Source organism: Mobula hypostoma, chromosome 1 (genome assembly GCF_963921235.1).
Source record: "Mobula hypostoma chromosome 1, sMobHyp1.1, whole genome shotgun sequence".
NCBI classification, from domain to species: Eukaryota; Metazoa; Chordata; class Chondrichthyes; order Myliobatiformes; family Myliobatidae; genus Mobula; species Mobula hypostoma.
Genome location: NC_086097.1, coordinates 3,181,887 through 3,209,051, shown reverse-complemented (window position 1 = coordinate 3,209,051; position 27,165 = coordinate 3,181,887). Strand labels below are relative to the sequence as shown.

The window sequence follows — 27,165 nt, the reverse complement described above, 5'->3', positions numbered from 1 at the left end:
TACCGGTACCTTAGCTCTCCTCAGGTCTACCACCAGCTCCTTAGTCTTCTTCACATTAAGCTGCAGATAATTCTGCTCACACCATGTGACAAAGTTTCCTACCGTAGCCCTGTACTCAGCCTCATCTCCCCTGCTGATGCATCCAACTACGGCAGAGTCATCAGAAAACTTCTAGACACTAGATTCCAGGAGAGATGTAACTGGGTGACTGTCAGGAGAAGGAGGGGAAATGCACAGCCAGTGCAGAGTACACTTGTGGCTGTTTCCCCTCAATAAGAAGTATACCACTTTAGGTCATATTGAGGGGGATGACCGTACCAGGGGTGGGGAGTGGTGCACAGTGACCGGGTCTCTGGCACTGAGTCTGGTGCTATGGCTCAGAAGAGCAGAGAGGTGAAGAGGACTGCAGTGGTAAAAGGAGATTCTTTCGTCAGAGGAACAGAGAAGAGGGTAGAGAAACCTGGATATTATGTTGCCTCCCTGTTGCCAGGATCAGAGATATCTCCTATCAGGTCCATGGCATTCTCAAGGATGTGGGTGAGCAGCCAGAAGTCTTGGTACATATTGGCACCAAAGATACACGTAGACAAGGTAAGAGCAAGGTAGCAAGTTGAGAAATTAGACCTCCAGGTAGTAATCTCTGAATTGCTTCCTGTGCCATCTGCCAGTGCGGTTAAGAGTGGGATGATTTGGCAGGTGACTGCGCGGCTGAGAATCAGGTGCAGGGGGCAGGGGGCAGGGGTTCATGTTTATGGATCATTGAGATCTCTTCTGGGGAGGGTATGACCTGTACAAAAGGGACAGGTTACACCTGAACCTAAGGTGGTTTAAAGTAGTTGGTTTACAAAAAGAGGCAATATGTAATGAGACTTCAAGCAAGGAGAGGCACAATTGCAGACAACAGGATGAGCTGCAATGTAAAAGGCACACAAAATCAAAAAGGGTGAATACAGGACTGAAGGTGTTATGTCTGAATGTGCACATTATACGGATTAAGGTAGATGAACTTGTAGCATGGTTACAGATTGGCAGGTATGATGTTGCAAGCATCAGTGAATCATAGCTGAAGGAAGATTATAGCTGAGAGTTTAATGTCTAAGGATACACATTGTATCGAAAGGCAGGCAGGAAGACAGAGAGGGTGGCGTGGCTCTGCTGGTAAAATATGAAATCAAATCATTAGGAAGAGGTGACATAGGGTCAAAAGGTGTTGAACCATTATGGATAGAGCTAAGGAATTGCAAGGGTGAAAAGACCCTGGTGGGAATCATATACAGACCTCCAAACAGTAGTAAGGATGTGGTCTACATAGTACAATGGGAGGTAGAAAATGTATGCCAAAATAGTCAGAGGGATTTCAATATGTAGGGTATAGCAACATGGCAACACATACACAATGGCGAAGGAACTCAGCAACACACACAAAATTGTGCAGGAACTCGGGAGCACTCACACAAAATAGTCCCGGAATTAACCTTTAGGAAGTCCTTGTGCAGGACTCCCTAAAGGTTAATTTATAGGTTGAGTCTGTGGTAAGAAAAGCAAATGTGATGATAGCATTAATTTCAAGAAGACTAGACTATAAAAGCAAGGATGTAATGTTGAAACTTTATAAAGCACCGGTGAGGCCTCACTTAGAGTATTTTGATCAAGTTTGGGCCCCTTATCTTAGAAAGGATGTGCTCAAAGGAGATTCAGGAAAATGATTGCAGGATTGAATGAATTGTCATATGAAGAGCATTTGATGGCTCTGGGTCTGTATTCACTGCAATTCAGAAGAATGAGGCATGACCAAATTGAAAGCAAGCAAATGGTAAAAAGCCTTGATAGAGTGGATGTGGAAGGAATGTTCTTGTTCATGTTCATGCATCAATCTAAAAGTCTCTTAAAAGTTCCTGACGCATCTGCTGCTACCACCACCCCAGGCAGCACATTCCAGACACCCACCACTTCCTGTGTAAACAAAACCTACCCCTCACATCTCCTTTGAAATTATCCTCTCTCACCTTAAATGCATGTCCTCTGATATTAAACATTTCAACCCTGAGGAAAAAGATACTCTCTGTCTTCTCTATCTATGCCTCTCATAATCCTATAAACGTCCATCAGATCCCCTCTCAGCCTCCACCACTCCAGAGAAAACAACCCAAGTTTGTCCAACATTGTTATAGCTTGTGCCCTCTGATCAATCAGGCTCGTAAATCACGACCTACCCTTGACAAAGCCATCCTGATTATCCCTAATCAGATTCTGTCTCTCGGGATCTTCTCCAACAACTTGCCCACCACGGAAGTCAGACTCACTGGTCTATAATTTAGAAACCATAGAAACCATAGAAACTACAGCACAGAAACAGGCCTTTTGGCCCTTCTTGGCTGTGCCGAACCATTTTCTGCCTAGTCCCACTGACCTGCACACGGACCAATAGAAACAATTTCTTGGGTTATCTTTACTCCCTTTCTGGAACAAGGGAGTAGATGATAAAAAGATTAGTGAAGGGGCAAGTAGTGTTGAGGAAACAGGTAGGCTACAGAAGAATTTAAACAAATTAGGGAAATGGGCAAGAAATTGGCAAATGAAACTCAATGTTGGAAATTGCATGGTCATGCACTTTGGTAGTAGGAATAAGTGTGCACACTGTTTTCTAAACAGGGAGAAAATCCAAAAATCTGAGATGCAAAGGGACTAGGAGTCCTTGCTCACTCACCCTAAGGGTTAACTTGCAGGTTGAATCTGTGGTGAAGGCGGCAAATGCAATGTTAGCATTCATTTCAAGAGGTCTAGAATACAAAAACAGGGATGTGATGCTGAGGCTTTATAAGGCACTGGTGAGGCCTCACCTTAAGTATTGTGAACAGTTTTGGGCTCCTCAGCTAAAAAGCGATGTGCTGGCATTGGAGAGGGTTCGAGGAGGTTCACAAGGATTATTCCAGAAACTAAAGGGTTATCATACAAGGAACGTTTGAACGTAAAATGGTGCAGGAACTCTGGGTCTGTACTCGCTGGAATTCAGAAGGATGAGGGGGAATCTCATTGAAACTGTTTGAATGTTGAAAGGCCTAGACAGAATAGATATGGAAAGGATGTTTCCTGTGGCGTGGCAATCTTGAACAAGAGGGCACAGCCTCAGGATAGAGGAGTGTCCATTTAAAACAGAGATGCAGAGAAATGTCTTTATTCAGAGGGTGGTGAATTTGTGGAATTTGTTACCACAAGCAGGTGTGGAGGCCAGGTTGTTGGGTGTATTTCAGGTGGAGAATGATTGGTTCTTGATTGGACACAGGTCAAAGGTTACAGGGAGAAGGCTAAGGAGTGGGGCTGAGAGGAGGAAAAAGCATCAGCCATGATTGAATGGTGGGGTAGACTCCAAGGGCCAAATGGCCTAATTCTGCTCCTATGTCTTATGATCTTAAAATGGTGCAGGAACTCAGCAACACACACTAAATGGCGCTGAAAGTTGAGAATGCGTGCACAGAATGGTGCTGGAGCTCTGCAATACATACAACGTGGTGCAGGAAATTGCCAATGCACATACAGGAACTAGGCATGAGACACAGAATAGAGCAGAAACTGGGGAACACGCATACAAAACGTGGTGAACCTACAGAATTCTTTGCCTCAGGCAGCTATGTAAGCCATGTCTTTATGTATATTTAAGGCAGAGGTTGATAGATTCTTGATTGGTCAAGGCATGAAAGGATACGAGGAGAAGTCAGGAAATTGGGGACTAGAAGAAAATTGGATCAGCCATGATGAAATGGCAGAGCAGACTCGATGGGACCAAATGACCTAATTCTGCTCCCATTTAGTCTGATCTAATGAAATTGGTGTAGGAACTCAGAAAGGCACACACAATGGCGTAGGAGGTGAGTAACGCACACACAATGGCGTAGGTGGTGAGTAACATGCACAGAATGGTGCAAGATCTCAACAACACACACACAACGATGCAGCAGTTCACCAACACACACACACACACACACACACACACACAATAGGGCAGGAACTCAGCAACATACACAAAATGGTGCAGAAACTTGGGAACTCCCACACAAAATAGTGCTATAGCTCGATAGAATAGGCGTAAAATGATGCTGGAACAAAGTAATATACAAAGTGGTGCAGGGACTTGAAAACGCTTGTGCGTGCACACAGACACACAGACACACACACACACACACACACACACACACACACAGAACGGTATAGGACATCAGCAACACACACACAATGGCACAGAATCTCATCGACACAAAGACATTTGGTGCAGGAGCTCAGGAAGACGTACACAAAATGCTGCTCTAACAGGCACCAAGTGGTACTGGAACTCAAAAATTACACAAAATGGTGCAGGATCTCAACAACACACACACAATGATGCGAGTTATTAGCAACACACACAGAATGATGCAGGAACTGAGGAACGGAGATGGAGAGAGAAGGGGCTCGAGAGAACCGACAGTAGGATTTGATTCGGCAGGTACACGCGATCTGATGGAGCCAAGAGGGGAACTTGTACTGGGCAGCGGTGAATAGGGGTTGATGCAATAAGTACTTCAGAAACAACAACTTTTGGAAGATTTGAGCTCCACCTGTGCATATGTGACTTCTTAATTATAATGGGCCCTTCTCCCAGTTCCACCTTCCTGATTTTTAATGTCTTTACTAACTATTTGGTTAAGGTTCATAAATATACTTTCTTTATAATTGTATGCATTGTACAATCTGTTATTTCTTGACAACGGGCGATTGCAGTGGGCAGTAAATCAAACAGCATTCACACAAACCAGGGTTTGGGTGTGCAAGACATCCCAACCTCACAGGTCTGGCAGTACCAAAGTCAGATACTTTCTAGACGTATGGAATCTGAAAAGGTGGTTCCCTCACTGCAGAGTCCAGTGGCTGTTACTGAGGGGCTAACAAGCTGCATTTCCAGAGATGCCCAGTTAAAAAGGGGGTTTTGTTGTGGGGGCTTGTCTGGGATTGAATTCGTTGAACGCTGTGTGATTGCCCTCAGAATTGATTGGGTGGTTTTGTGTCTAAGCCTGTGTTAAACTATTGCCCAGGAAAGGGATTAAGATATGTGGTTATGGACGCCACAAAGATTAAGCATTGGTGCAATTCCAAGAGATTAAGAACATAGTACAGCACAGTACAGGCCCTTTGGCCCACAATGTTGTGCTGACCCTCAAACCCTGCCTCCCATATAACCCCCACCTTACATTCCTCCATATACCTGTCTAGTAGTCTCTTAAATTTCACTAGTGTACCTGCCTCCACCACTGACTCAGGCAGTGCATTCTGCGCACCAACCACTCTCTGAGTAAAAAACCTTCCTCTAATATCCCCCTGGCATTCATAGCAAGAGGATTCGAGTACAGGAGCAGGGAGGTTCTACTGCAGTTGTACAAGGCCTTGGTGAGACCACACCTGGAGTATTGTGTGCAGTTTTCGTCCCCTAATCTGAGGAAAGACATTCTTGCCATAGAGGGAGTACAAAGAAGGTTCACCAGATTGATTCCTGGGATGGCAGGACTTTCATATGATGAAAGACTGGATCGACTAGGCTTATACTCTCTGGAATTTAGAAGATTGAGGGGGGATCTGATTGAAACGTATAAAATTCTAAAGGGATTGGGTAGGCTAGATGCAGGAAGATTGTTCCCGATGTTGGGGAAGTCCAGAACGAGGGGTCACAATTTGAGGATAAAGGGGAAGCCTTTTAGGACCGAGATGAGGAAAAACTTCTTCACACAGAGAGTGGTGAATCTGTAGAATTCTCTGCCACAGGAAACAGTTGAGGCCAGTTCATTGGCTATATTTAAGAGGGAGTTAGATATGGCCCTTGTGGGTAAAGGGATCAGGGGGTATGGAGAGAAGGCAGGTACAGGGTTCTGAGTTGGATGATCAGCCATGATCGTAATGAATGGCAGTGCAGGCTCGAAGGGCCTATTTTCTATGTTTCTATATTTCTAAAGATAATTAACATAAATGATAATAAAGTGGAATTAGTCCTCAGTAACTCCACCCTACTTACTTGGAAACCTCAGTGTGAAACCCCTGGAGGAGAGACAATAGCAATAAAAGATCTATTGAAGATACAGCTATAACAAGCAGAAACTGTAATGAGACAATATAGGCAAAGACGAGTCTGGGAATTAGTTCTATTAAATCACACCAAGGGATTTGGTGAATTAAAACTTTTACTGTTCCAATTGTCTAGTTTGTGTGTGAAATATGTTCAGCTGTGTTTTAACAGAGAAATGTTTGGAAATGACGTGATATTGAGTAACGTTTGGAATAGAAAATAGAATATGTAATCCAGATTGTAATCCTGTTGAATACCCGTCAGGTTTTTGTTCTGTAAATTCGTGATTGACTTTCTGTGGATGATCAACTACTTCATCCAACAAAACAAGAAACAAGACGGCAAGTGGCAAGCCACCCAAAATTGAAGAACTAGCACGGGATCGAAATGTTTAAGACGCAGAGGATTTAATACAGTTGGATATATGTTTATTTTCATTCAAAGGATCTGAATTTGATTTTCTGCAAGAAATTATTATATTTTGCAAAGAATTTGACAAATTACTGAATGCGTTTTACTGTTTAAAAGTTGCAATGTTGGGGAATTGTCATGAAAGGAGTTAAGCTGTTTATAAATATTTTATGAATTTGAATTTGAATTTGTAGACATATTGACTAAAACTGAAAACTGAAGTTAACCATAATATTTAAGAATAGGAATTCAATTAGTTTTCTAACTAACTAGGGACAAATAAAAAGGAAAGGTTAGTCTGTAAACCTTTAAATAGGGAATAACACTATATCTAATTAGTTAGAGAAATTGGAGTAATAAAGGTTATTCTAATGAATCTCACTGATTCTAACTAACAAGGAACTTGGTTTTAGTTTGATATCTGAGATTTGGAACCTAATCAGAATGTTGGAATTTTGAATTGTTCTTACTCATGTAAGTATTTTGCATATATTGTTTTTTATAAACGAAACTTACCTCCAGAAGTGTGTTTCTGTTCACTGCTTCCTTCTGCTACCTAGAGCTTCTGATGACCTACCAGCACCTGGTATAGTACTATGTAACTTGATTGTTCTCATAAAGAGTGCAGCAACCAGCCCTACGTGGGTGTTACACAGAACTTGCCAACGCAGGGAAAATGGGAAAAGAACTTGGCAATACACACACAATGGTGCAGGAGCTCAGCAACACAGACAGACAATAATGCAGGAACTCAGAACACACAGTCTGTAAGACCATGAGACATGAACAGAATTAGGCCATTCAGCCGATCGAGTCTTTTCCACCATTCCATCATGGCTGATCCCAGATCCCACTCAATCCCATATACCTGCCTTCTCGCTATATCCTTTGATGCCCAGACCGATCAAGAAACTATCAACTTCCGCCTTAAATATACCCATGGACTTGGCCTCCACCGCAGCCTGTGGCAGAGCATCCCACAGATTCACTCCTCTCTGGCTAAAAAGGTTCCTCCGTACCTCTGTTCTAAAAGGTCGCCCCTCAGTTATGAGGCTGTGCCCTTCAGTTCTGGATACACCCACCATAGGAAACATCCTCTCCACATTCACCCTAGGTAGTCCTTTCAACATTTAGTAGGCTTCAGTGAGATCCCCCTGCATTCTTCCAAACTCCAGTGAGTACAGGCCCTAGGCTGCCAAACACGTCTCATAAGTTAACCCCTTCATTCCCAGAATCATTATCATGAACTTCCTCTGGAGTCTCTCCAATGACAACACATTCTTTCTGAGATATGGGGCCCAAAACTGTAGACAATACTCCAAGTGCGGCCTGACTAGTGTCTCATAAAGGCTCAGCATAATCTCTTTACTTTTATATTCTATTCCCTTTGAAATAAATGCCAACACTGCATTTGCCTTCTTTACCACAGACTCAACCTGTAAATTAACCTTCTGGGAGTACAGTATTGCATGAGATTCAACATTCTCTGACCCTATGTCACCTCTTTCTAATGATGTAATTCCATCTCTTACCAACAGAGCCACAGTACTGCCTAACCTTCCTACCTGTGCATTTGATACAAAGTATATCCATAGTGATGCCCACAATGTCACACTGACCAATCTCCAATTGTGCCATGAATTTGTCCATCTTATTCCGAATGCCATGCACATTTAAATACAGCACCTTCTGTCCTGCATTCCTCACCCATTTGAATTTTCCCTCTGTGATAAAATTTAACTCTTTGTTCTGTCTGCACTTGTACCCAATCTTTAGCTTGTCCCTCCTTACATTCATGTTATACACATCATTGACTTGTAAACCTGCTTCTCGTCCTCAGCTCTATCATGCTGTTTTCCATCTCCCTGCCAGATTAGTTTAAACTATTCCCAGCAGCTCTATTAAATCTGCCCACGGTGTACAGGAATTCAGCAACACACACTCAATAGGGCAGGAACTCGGTTAACCTCACACAAACAATGGTACAGAAACTCAGCATGACACACGAAAGGTGACCAGGAACTAAGGAACATGTACATACAATTGTGCTGTAACTCAGCAAAACACACACAATGGTGCAGGGACACAGTAACACACACACAATGGTGTAGGGACACAACAGCACACACACAATGGCGTAGGAACGTAGCTACACACAATGGTACAGGAATGTTTCATTGATTAGCCAAGGAAAATATTGACTCACTTAAGAAAATGTGTCTCAAAAATATATTTTGAATGTTCTTAAAAATGAGTTAAAACAAATTTATTCAAGGGCATGGTCTTTATTTGCAGGATTGACTTTCAAATCTTTCTTTCTCATTTCATTTCAAATAAACTTCAGTATTTTGATGATGTGATGGTAATGTGCTCATCAGTGAAAACTCTGCAAAAATGCCTTAAAATATAAACTTCTCTTGAAGGTTGATCAATGCCAGGATCTGATCTTCAGTCCAGATCACAAAATAAAGATTATAACATAAACAAAAGAGAGCGTTAAAGATTATCTTTTACTTTAAATTTCCAGTAGTCACAAGCGCCCTGATTGAAGAATTTCCCACATACACAATGATGCAGGAACTAGGCAACACACACAAAATGGCGCAGGATCTCGGCAACACACACACACAATGTTGCAGGAACTCAGCATTGCACACACAATAGTGCAAGAACTTGGCAAAAATCACAGAATAGTGCAGGAACTCACAACACACGCAATGCTGCAGGAACTGAGCAACACACACACAATGGTGCAAAAACTCAGTAATACATACTACAATAGTGCAGAAACTCGGCAACACAGACACAATGGCGCAGGAACTGAGCAACATGCACACAATGGTGCAGAAGCTCGGCAACTCACAGACAATGTTGCTGGAATTCAGCAACACAGACACAATGGTACAGGAACTCAGCAAAAAACAATGCTGCAGGAACTGAGCAACACATACACAATAGTGTAGAATCTCAGTAATACAGGCACAATGGTTCAGGAACACAGCAACACACACACAATGTTGCTGGAACTTGGCAACAAACACACAATGGTGCAGGAATTCAGCAATACACATGCAACGGTGCAGGAACTCAGCAAAAAACACAAAGTTCTGCTGGAATTATAACACACAATGCTGCAGGAACTCTGCAACGCAGTCAAAATGGTGCAGAAGCTCGGCAACACGCACAATGGTGCAGGAACTCAGCAATATACAAACAATAGTGCAGGAACTTGGCAACACACACACACACAATGTTGTTGGAACTCTGCAACAAACACATAATGGTGCAGGAACAGCAAAAACACACAACATTGCAGGAATTCGGCAAAAACACACAATGCTTCAGGAACTCAGCAAAAAACACAAAATTCTGCAGGAATTATAACACACACAATACTATAGGAACTCTGCAACACAGTCAAAATGGTGCAGAAACTCATCAACACACATACAATGGTGCAGGAACTCAGCAACACAAATAAAATGGTGCAGGAACTCCGCAATACACACAATGGTGCAGGAACTCAGCAAAACACAGAGAATAGTGCAGGAATTTAGCAACACACAGTTACCAGTGGATTGGGCCAGGCTGTTTGTTTGTTGCCTCCTGGGTGCCAGGGTCCAGGAGATCTTAGATCAAGTCCTGAGCATTCTTAAGTGGGAGGGTGAACAGCCAGAGATCATGATTCATATCGGTACCAATGCCATGGGTAGGATGAGTGATGAGGTTCTGCATAAGGAGTTCAGGGAGTTAGGTGCTAAGTTAAAGGGCAGGTCCTCCTGGGTTGTGATCTCAGGATTGCTCCCCATGTTATGTGCTAGTCAGGTCAAAACCAGGAAGACTATATAGTTCAACATGTGGCTAAAAGGTTGGTGGGGGAGGGAGAGCATAAGACTTACAGATGACTGGGCGCTCTTCCAGGGAAGGCGGGACCTGTACAGAAGAAGCTATTTGCACCTGAACTGGAGGGGTACTAATACTCTAGCTGGAAGGTTTACTAATACTGCACGGTGGGGTTTAAACCAGAGTTGCAGGGAGATGGGAACCAGAGTGGCAGAACAGTTAGTGGAGAGATTATAGAGACAGGTGTTGATAAAACCTCAGAAAAAGTCAAGAACTAAAAAGTTCTGCATTATGCGATTAGTGTCCCAAGATTTCAGTGCAAGAAGTATTGTAGGAAAGGCGGATGAGCTCAGGGCATGGATCAATACCTGGAGTTATGATAGTGCAGCCATTAGTGAGACTTGGTTGTGGGAGGGACAGGACTGGCAGTTCAATATTTCTGGGTTCCATTGTTTCAGACATGAGAGAGCAGGAGGGATTAAAGGGGGGGGGGATTTACTCGTCAGGGAAGATGTCAGGACAGAATGGAGAACTTGTCTGATGAGGTGTTATGGATGGAACTGAGAAATAAGAAAGGTATGACTGTATTAATGGGTCGATATTATAGACCACCCAAAAGTCCCAGGGATTTAGTGATACAGATTTAGAGAGGGAGCTCACACTGTTGCAAGGAACATAAGATTGCTATCGTAGGTAATTTTAACTTTCCACATATTGACTGGGAATCCCATACAGTAAAAGGGCTAGATGTGATAGAGTTTGTCAAATGTATTCAGGAAAGTTTCCTTCAATAAAGGAAATGAAGGAATCTATATTGAAGTCACAATGAGAGAGAATGCAATACTGCATCTGCTATTAGGGAATGAGACAGGACAGGTGACAGAAGTTTGTGTAGGGGAACACTTTGCATCCAATGACCACAATGCCATCAGTTTCAAAGTAAATATGCAAAAAGATAGTTCTGGTCCACGAGTTGAGATTCTAAATTGGAGAAAGGCCAGTTTTGATGGTATCAGAAGTGTGAATCGGGGCCGGCTATTTTCCTGGCAAAGGTGTACTTGCTAAGTAGGAGGCCGTCAAAAGCAAAATTCTGAGAGTACAATGCTTGTATGTGCCTGTCAGAACAAAAGGTACAGATAGCAAGTGTAGGGAACTTTAGTTTTCAAAAGATATTCAGGTCCTGGTTAAGAGAAAAAAAGAGGTGTATAGCATGCATAGGCAGGTAAGAACAAATGTGGTGCTTATGGAGTACAAGAAATGCAAGAGAAAATGGAAGAAAGAAATCAGGAAGGCTAAAAGAAGGCATGAAGTCGCTCCAGCAGACAAAGTGAAGGAGAATCCTAAGGGATTCAACAGATATGTTAAGAGCAAAAGGAAAAGAGCAAAAGGAACAAAATTTGTCCTCTGGAAGTTCAAAATGGTAATCCACGTGTAAAGCCAAAACAGATGGGGAATATCTTAAATAAATTCTTTGCATCTGTATTTACCCGGGAGATGGACAGTGTCCATAGAAGTGAGGCAAAGTGGCATCAACTTCATGGACCCTGTACAGATTACAGAGGAGGAAGTTTTTTGCTACTCTGAGGCAAATCAGGGTTGATAAATCCCCAGGGTCTGACAAGATGTTACATCGGACCCTATGGCAGGCAAGTGCAGAAGTTGGTGGGGCCCAAGCAGAGATATTTAAATCATCCTTCATGACAGGACAGGTGCCAGAGGACTAAAAGATAGCCAACATTATTCTGCTCTTTAAAAAAGACTCTAAACATAAACTAGGAAATTATAGGCCGGTGACTCTGAGATCAGTTGTGGGAAAGTTATTGAAGGTATTCTAAGGGACCAGATTTATAAGCATTTGGATAGACATGGACTGATTAAGTATAGACAGCATGGATTCGTGTGTAGTAGGTAATGTCTAACCAATCTTATAGAACTTTTTGAGGGGTTACTAGGAAAGTGGATGAAGGCAAAGCAGTGGATGTTGTCTACGTGGACTTTAGCAAGGCATTTGACAAGGTCCCCATTGGAGGCTGGTCAAGAAGGTTCAGTTGCTTGGCATTCAAGATGAGGTAGTAAATTGGATTAGACATTGGCTTTGTCAGAGAGGCCAGAGGGTGGTAGTAGATGGCTGCTCTGACTGGAGGTGTGCGGCAGGGATCAGTGCTGGGCCCGTTGTTGTTCGTCATCTATATCCATGACCTGGATGATAATATAGTTATCTGAATCAACAAAACTGGGGGTGAAGTGGACAGCAAGGAAGGCTATCATGGCTTGTAGAGAGATGTGGACCAGCTGGAAAAATAAGTTGAATAATGGCAGATGGAATTTAATGCAGGCAGTGCAATGTATTGCACTTCGGTTGGACTAACCAGGGTAAGTCTTACACAGTGAAGGGTAGGGCACTGAGGTGTGTGGCAGAACAAAGGGCTCTGGGCATACGGTCTGTAATTCATTGAAAGTGTCATCACAGGTAGAAAGAGTCAAAGAATTTTTTTGGGCACATTGGCCTACATAAATCAATGTATTGAGTGCAGGAGATGGGATGTTATGTTGAAATTGTACAAGACATTGGTGAGGCCTAATGTAGAGTATTGTAAGCAGTTTTGGCCACCCACCTACAGGAAAGATGTAAACAAGGGTGAAAGAGTACAGAGAAAATTTACAAGGATGTTGCTGGGTCTGAAGGACCTGAGTAATAAGGAAAAAGTAATAGGTTAGGACTTTATTCCTTGGATTGTAGAAGATTAAGGTATACAGAATTATGAAATCCACTGAGTTTGAGTGGGACTATAACCAGAGATCATGGGTTAAGGTTGAAAGGTTGATAGATTTAAGGGGAACATAAGGGGAAACCTCTTCACTTAGAGGATGGTGAGAGTGTGGAGTGAGCACAAGTGGTCCATTCGAGTTCAATTTCCATGTTGATGAGAAGTTTGGGTAGGTACATGGATAGCAAGGATACGGAGGGCTATGGTCCCGGTGCAGGTCAACAGGAGTCAGCAATATAAATTGTTTCAGCAGAGACAAGATGGGGTGAAGGGCCTGTTTCTGTGCTGTACTTCTCTATAAATCTACAACAATGGTGCAGCAACTCAGCAACACAGACACAATGCTGCAGGAATTTGACAACATGTCCACAACGGTGCAGGAACTCAGCAACACACACATACGATGGTGCAGGAACACAGCAACTCAGAAACAATGGTGTAGGAACTCTGCAATAGACGCACAAAATGGTGCAGGAACTCAGCAGCCCACACTTAGCAGTATGCCTGAAGTTCGAGAATATAAGGGGGCAGAAGTGTGTGAAGTTGCTATTATGAGGGAGAAGTATCATGGGAAACTGAAAGGTCTGAAGGTAAGTAAGTCACCTGGATCAGATGGTGTACACCCCAGGGTTCTGAAAGAGCTGGCTGAAGAGATTGTGGAGGCATTAATAATGATTTTTCAAGAATTACTAGATTCTGGCATGGTGATAGAGGAATGGAAAATTGGAAATGTCACTCCACACTTCAAGAAAGGAGAGAGGCAGAAGAAAGGAAATTATAGGCCAGTAAATTTGATCTCAGTGGTTGGGAAGCTATTGGAGTTGTTGTTAAGGGTGTAGTTTCAAGGTACTTGGAGGCATACGATAAAATAGGCCTTAGTCAGCATAGTTTCCTCAATAGAAAAACATGCTGAACAAATCCGAAGAAATAACAAACAGTGAAGACAAAGGAGAATCAGTGGATGCTGTGCAATTGGATTTTCAGAAGACCTAAGCAATTACCATCAACAGATCACTTGCAATACCAGAGGAAACAACACTCTGGACAATGTTACACCACCATCAAGAATGCCTACCGTACTATTCCACACCCTCACTTCGGGAAGTCTGATCACCTGGCTGTATTTCTACGCCCTGAGTATAGGCAGAGACTGAAGACTGCAGCACCAGTAGTGAGGACCAAGAAGGTATGGACAAGGGAAGCACAGGAGCGCCTACAGGACTGCTTTGAATCGATGGACTGGACCGCATTCAGGGATTCATCTTCGAATCTGGATGAGTATGCTGCAGATGTTACCGACTTCATTAAAACCTGTGCGGATGAGTGTGTGCCTACAAAGACTTACTGTACATTCCCAAACCAAAAGCCATGGATGAACCAGGAGGTATGTCGACTCCTGAAGGCTAGATATGTGGCATTCAAGTCTGGTAACCCAGGCCTGTACCAGAAAACCAGGTATGATTTGCGGAGGGCTAGATCAAGGGTGAAGGGACAATTTGGAGGTGACATCGGATGCATGGCAACTCTGGCAGGGTCTGCACGACATTACTTTCTACAAAGTGAAACCCAACAGCATGAATGGCAGCGATGCTTCACTACCAGATGAACTCAACGCCTTCTATGCCCGCTTCGAAAGGGAGAACACAACTACAGCTGTGAAGATCCCTGCTGCACCTGATGACCCTGTGATCTCTGTCTCAGAGGCTGATGTTAGACTGTCTTTAAAGAGAGTGAACCCTTGTAAGGCGGAAGGTCCCGATGGAGTACCAGGTAAGGCTCTGAAAACCTGTGCCAACCAACTAGTGGGAGTATTCAAGGACATTTTCAACCTCTCTCTGCTAGGGGCAGAAGTTCCCACTTGCTTCAAAAAGGCAACAATTATACCAGTGCCAGAGAAGAATGATGTGGGCTGCCTTAATGACTATCACCCGGTAGCACTCACATCTACAGTGACGAAATGCTTTGAGAGGTTGGTTATGACTAGACTGAACTCCTGCTTCAGCAAGGACCTGGAACCATTGCAACTTGCCTATCTCCACAATAGGTCAATGCAATCTCAATGGCTCTCCACACGGCTTTAGACCACCAGGATAACATAAACACCCACGTCAGGATGCTGTTCATGGACCATAGCTCAGCATTTAATACCATCATTCCCACAATCCTGATCGAGAAGTTACAGAACCTGGGCCTCTGTATCTCCCTCTGCAATTGGATCCTCGACTCCCTAACCGGAAGACCACAGTCTGTGCGCATTGGTGATAACATCTCCTCCTCGCTGATGATCAACACTGGCGCACCTCAGGGATGTGTGCTTAGCCCACTGCTCTACTCTCTATATACACATGACCGTGTGGCTAGGCATAGCTCAAATACCATCTATAAACTTGCTGATGATACAACCATTGTTGGTAGAATCTCAGGTGGTGACGAGAGGGTGTACAGGAGTGAGATATGCCAACTAGTGGAGTGGTGCCCCAGCATCAAGAAATATTGTAGAAAGGCGGATAATAGTGTTGAAGGTAAGGTAGCTGGTTTACAGAGGCAATGTATGGTGAAGGGAAGCTATTGATAGGGCATAAAGTCAGCATAAAAGTTGCAACATAAAAGGCGGACAAAATCGAAAGGGGGGAATACAGGAGTGAGGGTGTTGTATCTGAATGAGTGCAGTGTACAGAATAAGGCAGATGAACTTGTAGCACAGTTGCAGATTGGCAGGTATGATCTCGTAGGCATCACTGAATCACGGCTGAAAGATCATAGCTGGGAGCTTAATGCACATGGATACACATCATATCGAAAGGATAGGCATTAAGGCAGAGGGGGAGGCGTTGGCCTGTTGGTTAAAAATAAAATCAAATTATTAGAGCGAGGTGACATAGGGTCAGAAGGTGGTGGATCATTATGCATAGAGCTATGGAAGTGCAAGGGTAAAAAGACCCCAATGTGAGTGTATACAGACCCGTAAACAATAGTAAGGATGTGAGCCTACAAATTACAATGGGAATCTAGCATGGAGAAAGCAGTAGCTGATTGGCAGGAGGCAAAGAGTGGGAATAAAGGGAGCCCTTTCTCGCTGGATGCCGGAGACTAGTGCTGTTCCACAGGGGTCTCTGTAGGAACCGATTCTTTTTACATTACATGTCAATAATTTGGATGATGGAATTGATGGTGTTGTTGCAAAGTTTGCAGATAATATGAAGATAGGTGGAGGGGCAGGTAATTTTGAGGAAGTGGAGAGGCTAGAGAAGGACTTAGACAGATTAGGAGAATGGGCACAGAAGTGGCAGATGGAATACAGTGTTGGAAGTGTATGGTCATGCACTTAGTAGAAGAAATAAAAGCGAAGTCTATTTTCTAAATGGAGAGAAAATTCAAAAATCTGAGGTGCAAAGGGTCTTGGGAGTCCTTGTTCACAATTCCTGAAAGGTTAATTTCCACGTTGAGTCTGTGGTGAGGAAGGCAAATGCAGTATTAGCATTCATTTTGATAGGACTAGAATATAAAAGCAAGGATGTAATGTTGAGACTTTATAAATCAATGGTGAGGCCTCACTTGGAGCACTGTGAACAGTTTCGGGTTTCTTATCTTAGAAAGGATGTGCTGACATTGGAGAGGGTTCAGAGGAGGTTCATGAAAATGATTCTGGGATAGAAAGGCTTGTCACATGAGGAGTGTTTGATGCCTCTGGGCCTCCATTCACTGGAATTCAGAAGAATGAGTGATGACCTAATTGAAAACTATCGAATGGTGAAAGGCCTTCAGAGAGTGGCTGTGGAGAGGATGGAGGGAGAGTCTAAGACCGGAGGACACTGCATCAAATTAGAAGGGCATCCTTTTAAAATGATGAGGAGGAATTTCTTTAGCCAGAGAGTGGTGAATCTGTGGAATTCTTTGCCACAGGCAGCTGTGGAGGCCATCTTTTTGTAGATTTAAGGCAAAAGTTGATAGATTGGTCAGTGCATGAAGGGAGAAGGCTGAGAGGAAAAATAGATTGACCACAACAAATTGGGAGAGCAGACTCAAAAGGCCAAATTGCCTAATTCTGCTCCTTTATCTTCCGGTGTTACGGTCTAAAATAGTGTGAAACTCAACAACACACACACACACAATGGTGCTGGAACTAGGGAACACACACAATGGTGCATGAACTCAGCAAAACACAGAAAATAGTGACGGAACTCATCAGGTCAGGTAGCATCTATGGAAAGGAATAAATAGTTGACATTTTGAGCCAAGAGCCTCCATCTAGACTGGAAAGGAAGGGGGATGATGCCTGAATAATGAGGAGAGGAAAGAGAACAAGCTGGAAGGTGAGGGGAGTATCTGGGTGTGTGAGGAGAGGGAATTAAGTGAGAAGCTGGGAGGTGATAAATGGAAAAGGTAAAGGGCTGGAGAAAGAGGAACCTGACTGGCCAGGAGAATTGAATTGACATTATTTCTTATATCCTTCACATACATGAGGAGTAAAAATCTTTACATTACGTCTTTGTCTAAATGTGCAATATGCAATCATAGTAATTTATAATACAGGTCGACCTTCACTAATCCTGCACCACTGGGACCTGAGGAGTGCCGGATTAGTGAAAATGCCGAATTACAGAAGGATCACATTAAGCATAATCAGTGCCGGATTATTGAAGGAACCAGATTACAGGTAGTCGGACTAGTGAAGGTCGATATGTAATTTACAATAAATAAAACAGTCAATGTAATATACAGTATACTCAAATCAGCGTCAGTTCATCAGTCTGATGGCCTGGTGGAAGAAGCTGTCTCGGAGCCTATTGGTCCTGCTTTTTACGCTACGGTACCATTTCCCAGATGGTAGCAGCTGGAATAGATTGTGGTTGGGGTGACTCCTGTCCCCACTGATCCTACGGGCCCTTTTTACACACCTGTCCTTGTAAATGCCCTGAATCATGGGAAGTTCGTAACTACAGATGCGCTGGGCTGTCCGCACCACTCTCTGCAGAGTCCTGCGATTAAGGGAGGTACAGCTCCCATACCAGGCAGTGATGCAGCCAGTCAGGATGCTCTCAATTGTGCCCCGGTAGCAAGTTCTTAGGATTTGGGGGCCTGTACCAAACTTCTTCAACCGTCTGAGGTGAAAGAGGCACTGTTGTGTCTTTTTCACCACACAGCTGGTGCGTACAGACCACGTGAGGTCCTCGGTGATGTGGATGCCGAGAAACTTAAAGCTGTTTACCCTCTCAACCCCAGATCCATTGATATCAATAGAGAGGTTAGCCTGTCTCCATTCCTCTTGTAGTCCACAACCAGCTCCTTTGTTTGTGCGGCATTGAGGGAGAGGTTGTTTTCTTGACACCAGTGTCAGAGAGATGACTTCTTCCCTGAAGGCCACCTTGTTATTGTTTGCGATAAGGCCAATCGATGTAGCGTTGTCAGCAAATTTAATTAGCAGATTAGAGCTGTGGGTGGTGATACAGTCATGGGTATACAGGGTGTAAAGGAGGGGACTCAGTACGCAGCCCTGAGGGGCTCCTGTACTGAGAGTCAGAGGGTTGGAAGTGAGGGAGCCCACTCTTACAACCTGCTGGCAATCTGACAGGAAGTCCAGCTGCACAAGGCAGGGTCAAGGCCTTGCACAAGCGGATCATGGGAGAAGGAGTCAGGAGAAGGGGCACCAGGATAAGCAATAGGCAGGATGAGAAGAAATAGTAAGAGGCGGGGCAGAGTGGGAAATGAATAACAAAGGGAGGATGGGAAAAATCACTGCAACTTGGAGAAATCGATGCTCATGTCATCAAGTTGGAGGCCACCGAGACGGAATATGAGGTGTTATTCCTGCACCCTGAGAGTGGCCTTTTTATCACCATCTACAGTGTCTATAAAATGTATTCACATCCCACCCAAAGTTTCCATTTATTGTTTCACAGTTTTTTCCATTTATTGATTAACAGTGATCTAATTTGGCTTTTTTCCCCAACAGAAAAAAGCCCTTTCGTGTCAAAGTGAAAACAGATCTCTACAAAATGATCTAAATTAACTACAAATATGAAACACATATTAATTGATTGCTCAAGTATTCACACCCTTTAATACGCCACACCAAATCATCACTGGCTATATCTGACTGGTTTTAGAAGTCATATAATAATTTAAATGGAGATCACCGTGCAGTCAAGGTGCTTCAGCTGATTGTAGTAAAAATACACCTGCATCTGGAAGGTCCAACTGCTGGTGAGTCAGTATCCTGGCAAAAACTACACCACGAAGACAAAAAAAACACTCCAAGCTACTTCAGAAAAAGGTTATTGAAAAGCACAAGTCAGGAGATGGATAAAAGAAAATCTCCAAGTCACCGAATATCTCTTGGAGTGCCCAATCATCAGGAAATGGAAAAAAATACTGCACTACTGTAAATCAGCCTAGAGCAGGCAGTCCTCAAAAACTGAGTGATTGTGCAAGAAGGGATCTAGTGAGGGAGGCCATCAAGAGACCTATGACAAGCCTGGAGGAGTTACAAGCTTCAGTGGTTGAGATGGGAGAGACTGCGCATACAACTGTTGCCCAGGTGCTTCACCAGTCGCAGCTTTATGGGAAGAGGCAAAGAAAAAACCTACTGTTGAAAAAACAACTTACAAAAGATTTCACTAGAGTTTGCCAGAAGGCATGTGGAGACTCTGAAGTCAGCTGGAAGAAGGTTCTGTGGTCTGATGAAAGCAAAATTGAGCCTGCTGGCCATGAGACTAAATGCTACATTTGGCATAAGCCATAGAGCTGGAGGAAGACCTGATGCAGGCTGCAAAAGAACTGTGACATGGGAGAAGATGTGTTTTCCAGCAAGATGATGACCCCAAGCATAAAGCTAAAGCTACACAGGAATGGCTTAAAAAGAACAAAGTAAATGTCCTGGAGTGGCCAAGTCAGGGTCCAGACCTCAATCCAATTGAGATTTTGTTTCTGGACTTGAAAAGGCTGTTCACTCATGAACCCCATGCAATCTGACAGAGCTTGAGCAGTTTTGTAAAGAAGAATGGGTAAAAATTGCAGTGTCCAGATGTGCAAAGCTGATAGAGGCCTATCCACACAGATTCAAGGCTACATCTACTAAATATTGTCAAAGGTGCCTCTACGAAAAACTGACTGGAAGGAGATGAATACTTACGCAATCAATTATTTTGTGTTTTATATTTGTAATTAACAGAGCACTTTGTAGAGACCTGGTTTCACTTGGACACGAAAGAGTCTTTTTCCTGTTGATCAGTGTCCAAAAAAAGCCAAATTAAATCTACTGTCATTCAATGTTGTAAAACAATAAAATATGACAACTTCCAAGCGAGGCGGGTGAATGCTCCTTATAGGTACCGTACTAGGGACAGTGCTTTGTACACATACCCCCTCCCTCCAATACTTGGTCCCACTGAAATCGACGTTGCTGAATTTCAAACTACCGTGTACTATTGCCACTGCTAAGGAATGCTGCACAACCAACCATAATGAACTACAGAATAATTTTAAAAAGGCAGAAAAAGAGCAATTCCATTTATTGAGTCTGTGCTCATCAAAAAGCTTTACTCCAGCCAAATCCCACTTCCCACCTGTAGATTCTACAATGTTGCAAGTTATAGTTGTTCAATGATACATAAGCAGAATTAGGCCATTCAGCCCATTGAGTCTCTGTCATTCCACTGAGACTGACTTATTATCACCCTCAACCACATTCTCCTGCCATTTTCCCATAACCTTTGATGCCCTGACTAATCAAGAACCCATCAATCTCCACTTTAAATACGCCCAATGATTTGGCCTTCGCAGCTGTCTGCGGCAATGAATTCTGCAGATTCACCACCCTTTGGCTGAAGAAATTCCCTCTCATCTCTGTTCTAAATGGACATCCCCTCCATTCTGAGGCTGTGCGCTCTGATCCTAATATGGGAAACATCCTCTCTGCATACACTCTGTCTTGGCCTTTCAATATTATACACCTCTATAAGGTCATACTTCAGTCTCCTACAATCCAATGAATAAAGTTCTCGTCCACCCAACTCTCCCTGTAACTCAGGCCCTTGGGTCCTGACAACATTCTCATAAATCTTGCAGATAATTCGAACACGACCTTCCTGTTCTTGAATTCCATGTCTTGCTTAATAAAGACAAGCATCTCCTTAATCTTCTATATTTAAGGATTCATAAACTTCCATGTTGTTGTGTCTATACACCACCCAATATCTGCTCTATTATTGTACATACACTGGTCCTATTGTAACTCACCAAATTTACCCAAAATGTAGCTTCTATAGTTACTGATGCAACAATTTGGAGACAACTCAGGTAGACTGTAACTCATATTTTGATAAGTAAAGGATATCCCAAGGATATGAACAAAGTTTTACCTGTACCAGCAGCAAAAGATTGGTGTCTGGTATTGGAGATTTTAATTTGAGTGCTTGTAATAATTCAAGTATAACACATCGTGAGAGATAGAATTTATCTCGTTCCTGCAAAATACAAGCACAAAATACAAAAAAAACGTAAGACAGAATAGAACCTATAGCCACTTCAAAAGCAGTCTAAGTACAAACTGCATCAAAACTCTGGCTGCTGTTGATCACCACACTGATACAATTTGTTTCTTAAACATTCAAGGATGAAATTAGTGTACATTCCCCAGGAAACTCAAGTTAAATCATATTCATCGCAGCCACATTTGTACTTGAAATTCAAGATTCAAGATTATTTATGTGTACACCAAAACATACAGTGAAATACGTGAGTAATTTGTGTTAACAAACAACACACCCAAGGATGTGTTGTTGAGGGCAGCCCACAAGTGTGGCCACATATTCCAGCGCCACAATAGCATGCCCACAATGCTTGTCAGAACAACAAGAAGCAACAACGACAAAACAAACCTGATTCCACACACACACACACACACACACAAACAGAGTCCTTCAACCCCAGGACAGGCTTCCAGCCTCCAGTGGACGTGGGTCTGCAGATGGCTGTGGAGGCCAAATCATTGAATATACTTAATGCGAAGGTTGATGGGTTCTTGATTAGTCAGGTATTAAAGGTTATGGGTAGAAGGCAGGGAATAGGGTTGAGAGGGATATAATCAGCCTCGATGTAATGGTGGAGCACTCAATGTGCTGAATGGTCTTATTCTGCTCCTACATCTTACGGTCTTACCGTTTTAAGAATTTCCTGTCTAAAAAAAAAACATGCTTGTTAAATAAAGTTACAGAAAATGGAGATGCATTTACTAAATAGAAGAGCCTAATTAAAAGGTGAAGTGCCTTTACTTGAATGTTTTACTAGAAACAGGGACGTCAGAATAGGCTGACATTTCCACAGATACTGATACATTTCCATGATTCTCTATTCTGAAGTATGAAATGGAGAGGGGTGTTCAAATGACAAAGTATCGAATAAAAGCTCAGAGGCACACCTGCTTTCTGAATACAATTGTTCAATCGAGTAACTATACAGTTTGTATTTGGTCTCATCCAGAGCAATGAAAGAATCACAATCCGAATCGGGTTTATTATCACCAGCATGTGATGTGAAATCTGTTAACTTAGCAGCAGCAGTTCAATGCAATACATAATATAGAAGAAAAAATAATAATAATTGAAAAATAAGTAAATCAAAACCAGTATATGTGTATTAAATAGATTAAAAATCTTGCAAAAAACAGAAATAATATATATTTTAAAAAGTGAGGTAGTGTTCATGAGTCCAATGTCCATTTAGGAATCAGATGGCAAAGGGGAAGAAGCTGTTCCTGAATCGCTGAGTGTGTGCCTTCAGGCTTCTGTATCTCCTACCTGATGGTAACAGTGAGAAAAGGGCATGCCCTGGGCACTGGAGGTCCTTACTGATGGACACTGACTTTCTGAGACACCACTCCCTGAAGATGTCCCAGGTACTTTGTAGGCTAGTACCCAAGATGGAGCTGATGAGATTTACAACCCTCTCCAGCTACTTTTGGTCCTATGCAGTAGCCTCTCCGTACCAGACAGTGATGCAGCCTGTCAGAATGGTCTCCATGGTATATTTATAGAAGTACTTTGTAGGCTAGTACCCAAGTGTCCCAGGTTGAACGATCATAGTACAATTGGAAGTAAACTTATCCCTTATTGGAGGCAGATGAAATTAGAGGATACAAATTTACAGTAAGACATAAGAGATTAATATAGGAACTATGGAGGGCCTTTTCACTCAGAGAGTGATGAATATCTGGAATATACTACCCAAGAAAGTGGAATAGTAGCAATTTGTTTACAACATTTAAGTTGTCAGCGAGCAGTTGAATCAGGAATCATAGAAGGTTACCAGGCAAGTGCTGGAAGATGAGACTAATATGCATAGATGCTCATTAGCCTCTATGGAATGCGTTGGCAGTTTCGTCTGCTTACATGCTCTAGAAATTTATGACACTATAACTGAGCTCAGCGGATCATAAGTGGAAAGGGTCAGCAACTTTAAATTCCTTGGCATTATCATTTCAGATGATCTCTCTTGGGTCCAGCATGTAACTGCCATAACAAAGAAGGCACAACAGTGTCTTTAGTTTGTTATAAGTTCGTGAAGATTCAGCATGTAGTGTATATGGATTTCAGCAAGGCTTTTTGAGAAAGCAAGGAAGCATGGGGTCCAAGGGGAATTGCCTTTATGGATCTAGAACTGGCTTGCCCGCAGAAGGCAAAGAGTGGTTGTAGACGGGTTATATCCTGCATGGAGGTCGGTGACCAGTGGTGTGCCTCAGGGATCTGTTCTGGGACCCCTACTCTTCATGATTTTTATAAACTACCTGGATGAAGAAGTGTAGGGATGGTTAGTAAATTTGCTGATGACACAAAGGTTGGGAGTGTTGTGGATAGTGTGGAAGGTTGTCACAGGTTACAGCAGGACATTGATAGGATGCAAAACTGGGCTGAGAAGTGGCAGACGGAGTTCAACCCAGATAAGTGTGAGGTGGTTCATTTTGGTAGGGCAAATATGATGACAGAATATAGTATTAATGGTAAGACTCTTGGCAGTGTGGAGGATCAGAGGGATCTTGGGGTGTAAATAGGACATTCAAGGCTGCTGCGCAGGTTGACTCTGTGGTTAAGAAGGCATATGGTGTATTGGCTTTCATCAATTGTGGGATTGAGTTTAGGAGCCGAGAGGTAATGTTGCAGTTATATAGGACCCTGGTCAGACCCTACTTGGAGTACTGTGCTCAGTTCTGGTCGCCTCACTATAGGAAGGATGTGGAAACCATTGAAAGTGTGCAAAGGAAATTTACAAGGATGTTGCCTGGATTGGGGAGCATGACTTATGAAAATAGGTTGAGTGAACTCAGCGGAGTGACGGAGGATGAGAGGTGACCGGATAGAGGTGTATAAGATGATGAGAGGCATTGATCGTGTGGATAGTCAGAGGCTTTTTCCTCGGCTAGCACAAGAGGGCACAGTTTTAAGGTGCTTGGAAGTAGGTACAGAGGAGATATCAGGGGTAAGTTTTTTTTACGCAGAGTGGTGAGTGCATGGAATGGGTTGCTGGCGATGGTGGTGGAGACAGGTACAATAGGGTCTTTTAAGAGACTCCTGGACAGGTATATGGAACTCAGAAAAATAGAGGGTTATGGGTAACCCCAGGTAATTTCTAAAGTAAGTACATGTTTGGCACAGCATTGTGGGCCAAAGGGCCTGTATTGTGCTGTGGATTTTCTATGTTTTCTATATTTCCAATCAGTGATCGACCACATCGACTGGGCATACAACCAGTGTACAAAAGACATCAAGCTGTGCAAATGGAAAAAGAAAGGAGAAGTAATAATAATAATAAAAATAATAAAAGATAAGCAATAAATATCGAGGTGGGGCCATAGGTTGTGGGGACTTTTCAGTGATGGGGCAAGTGAAGTACAGCACAGAAACAGGCTCTTCGGTGCATCTAGTTCATGCCGAAACCATTTAAACTGCTTACTCCCATTGACCTGTGGTGGGACCATAGCCCTCCATACCCCAACCAACCATGTACCTGTCCAATCTTCTGTTAAGATGTTGGAATCAAGCTCGCATGCACCACTTGTGCTGGCAGCTTGTTCCACACTCTCACAACCCTCTGAGTGAAGTAGTTTCCCCTCATGTTGCCCTTAAACTTTTCAACTTTCACCCTTAACCAATGACCACTAGTTGTAGTTCCACCTAACCTCAGTGGAAAAAGTTCACTTGCATCTACCCTGTCTATATCCCTCATTATTTGTATACCTCTATCAAATCTCCCCTCAATTTTCTACATTCTAAGGAATAATGTCCTAATCTATTCAATCTTTCCTTACAAGTCAAGTCCTCCAGACTTAGCAATAACCTTTTAAATTTTCTTTGTACTTTCAACCTTGTTTACATCTTTCCTGTAGGTAGGTGGCCAAATCTGCACATAATACTCCAAATTAGGTCTCACCAACGTCTTATACAACTTGAGCATCACATCCCATCTCCAGTACTCAGTACATTGATTTAGAAGGCCAATGTGCCAAAAGCTTTCTTTATGACCCTATCTACCTTTGACACCACTTTCAATGAATTATATCCCTGTGTTCCCAGATCCCGTTGTTATACCAGACTCTTCAGTGCCTCACTATTCACTGTGTAAGACCTACCTTGGTTGGTCCTACTGAAGTACAACACCTCGCACTTGTCTGCATTAAATTTGATCTGCCACTTCGTTGCCCATTTTTCCAGCAGGTCCACATCCCAGTGCAAGCCCTCATAGCCTTCCTCACTGTCCATAACACCTCCAATCTTAGTGTCATCCACAAATTTGCTGATCTAGTAAACAACATTATCATCCAGATTGTTGATATAGATGACAAACAACAACAAACCCACTCAGCACCAATACCTGTGGCACACCACTAGTCACAGGCCTCCAGTCAGAGAAGCAACAATCTACTACCGTAACTTTCGCCACCTCCAGTGGGATCCCACCACCAAGCACATGTTGCTCTCCCCACACTTTCCGCTTTCCTCAGGAATCACTCCCTACGTGACTCCCTTCTCCATTCATCCCTCCCCACTGATCTCCTTCCTAGTGCTCAGAGTATCCTTGCAAGTGGAACAAGTGCTATACTTGCCCCTACACCTCCTCCCTCACTACCATTCAGGGCCCCTACAGTCCTTCCTTACCTGCTCATCACCTCCCTCTGATGCTCCTTCCCATCCCTTTCTTCCATGGTCATCTGCCCTCTCCAATCAGATTTCCCCTTCTCCAGCCCTTTATCTCTTTCACCTATCAGCTTCCCTGCTCTTTATTTCACCCATCACCCTCCCCTGGTTTCACCTGTGACGGGGTCCTGAATTACCCCCATGAACTGTGTTTTTGAAAAGAGAGAGAGAGAGGTGCTCAACACCAATATTTTGTTTTTAAGAGAGAGAGAGAGAGAGAGAGAGAGATGAAGACTGCTTGGAGATGGTGTTATGATTTTTTTGGCAGCATATTTACATTTCTACAAGGACATGGCCTGCTTGTATATTCTTACACAGAGAGAGAAGGGAGGAGCTGTTGTTTGAATGACAGTTGGTACTCAGCACGGGGAGATAAATAGAGGGTCAGATGATTGACCTGCAACACATGATTTTGGGCACTGAATGAGCTTTGTTGTGCCCACAGAAAAAGTGGGTTTTCAGAGGATCAATTAGGTGGATCGATCAGTGGCTCTTGCAGTGAGAAAAGGGAGTGACCGGTGGGGAGTTGTTTGTGTGTCCAATCCTCGCCTGGGTTGATAGCTCCACCACAGAAGAACGGTCCCCTTTGTTGTGGTCACAGTCGGTGACTTTTAAAGGATTTTGGAGGACAACGGGAAGATCAACGGCATCAGTTCACCTGAAGACTCAAATCTCTCTCTCTCTCTCCATCACTACTCAACTCAATACCACGAACTGAACTGAACTTTACTCATCATCGTAAGACTATCTATTTACCCCTAGACTTGAAGAAGCTTGGTTTTCATATATTTCCACACTTACTGATACACTTACTTATATATAATCATTGCTAACCTGTTTGATTTATCTGCATTTATATTACTGTATT

General features: G+C 43.1%; 1 protein-coding gene across 1 annotated transcript in view; it reads right to left on the bottom strand.

The window, feature by feature from the left end:
• Nucleotides 1-27,165, bottom strand: part of LOC134344062 (protein unc-79 homolog) — a 403,221-nt gene that overhangs the window by 58,542 nt on the left and 317,514 nt on the right. The window contains exon 41 of the mRNA XM_063043251.1: nucleotides 21,471-21,575. Coding sequence (XP_062899321.1) covers nucleotides 21,471-21,575 — 105 coding nt within the window. The remainder of the gene's footprint in view (nucleotides 1-21,470; nucleotides 21,576-27,165) is intronic.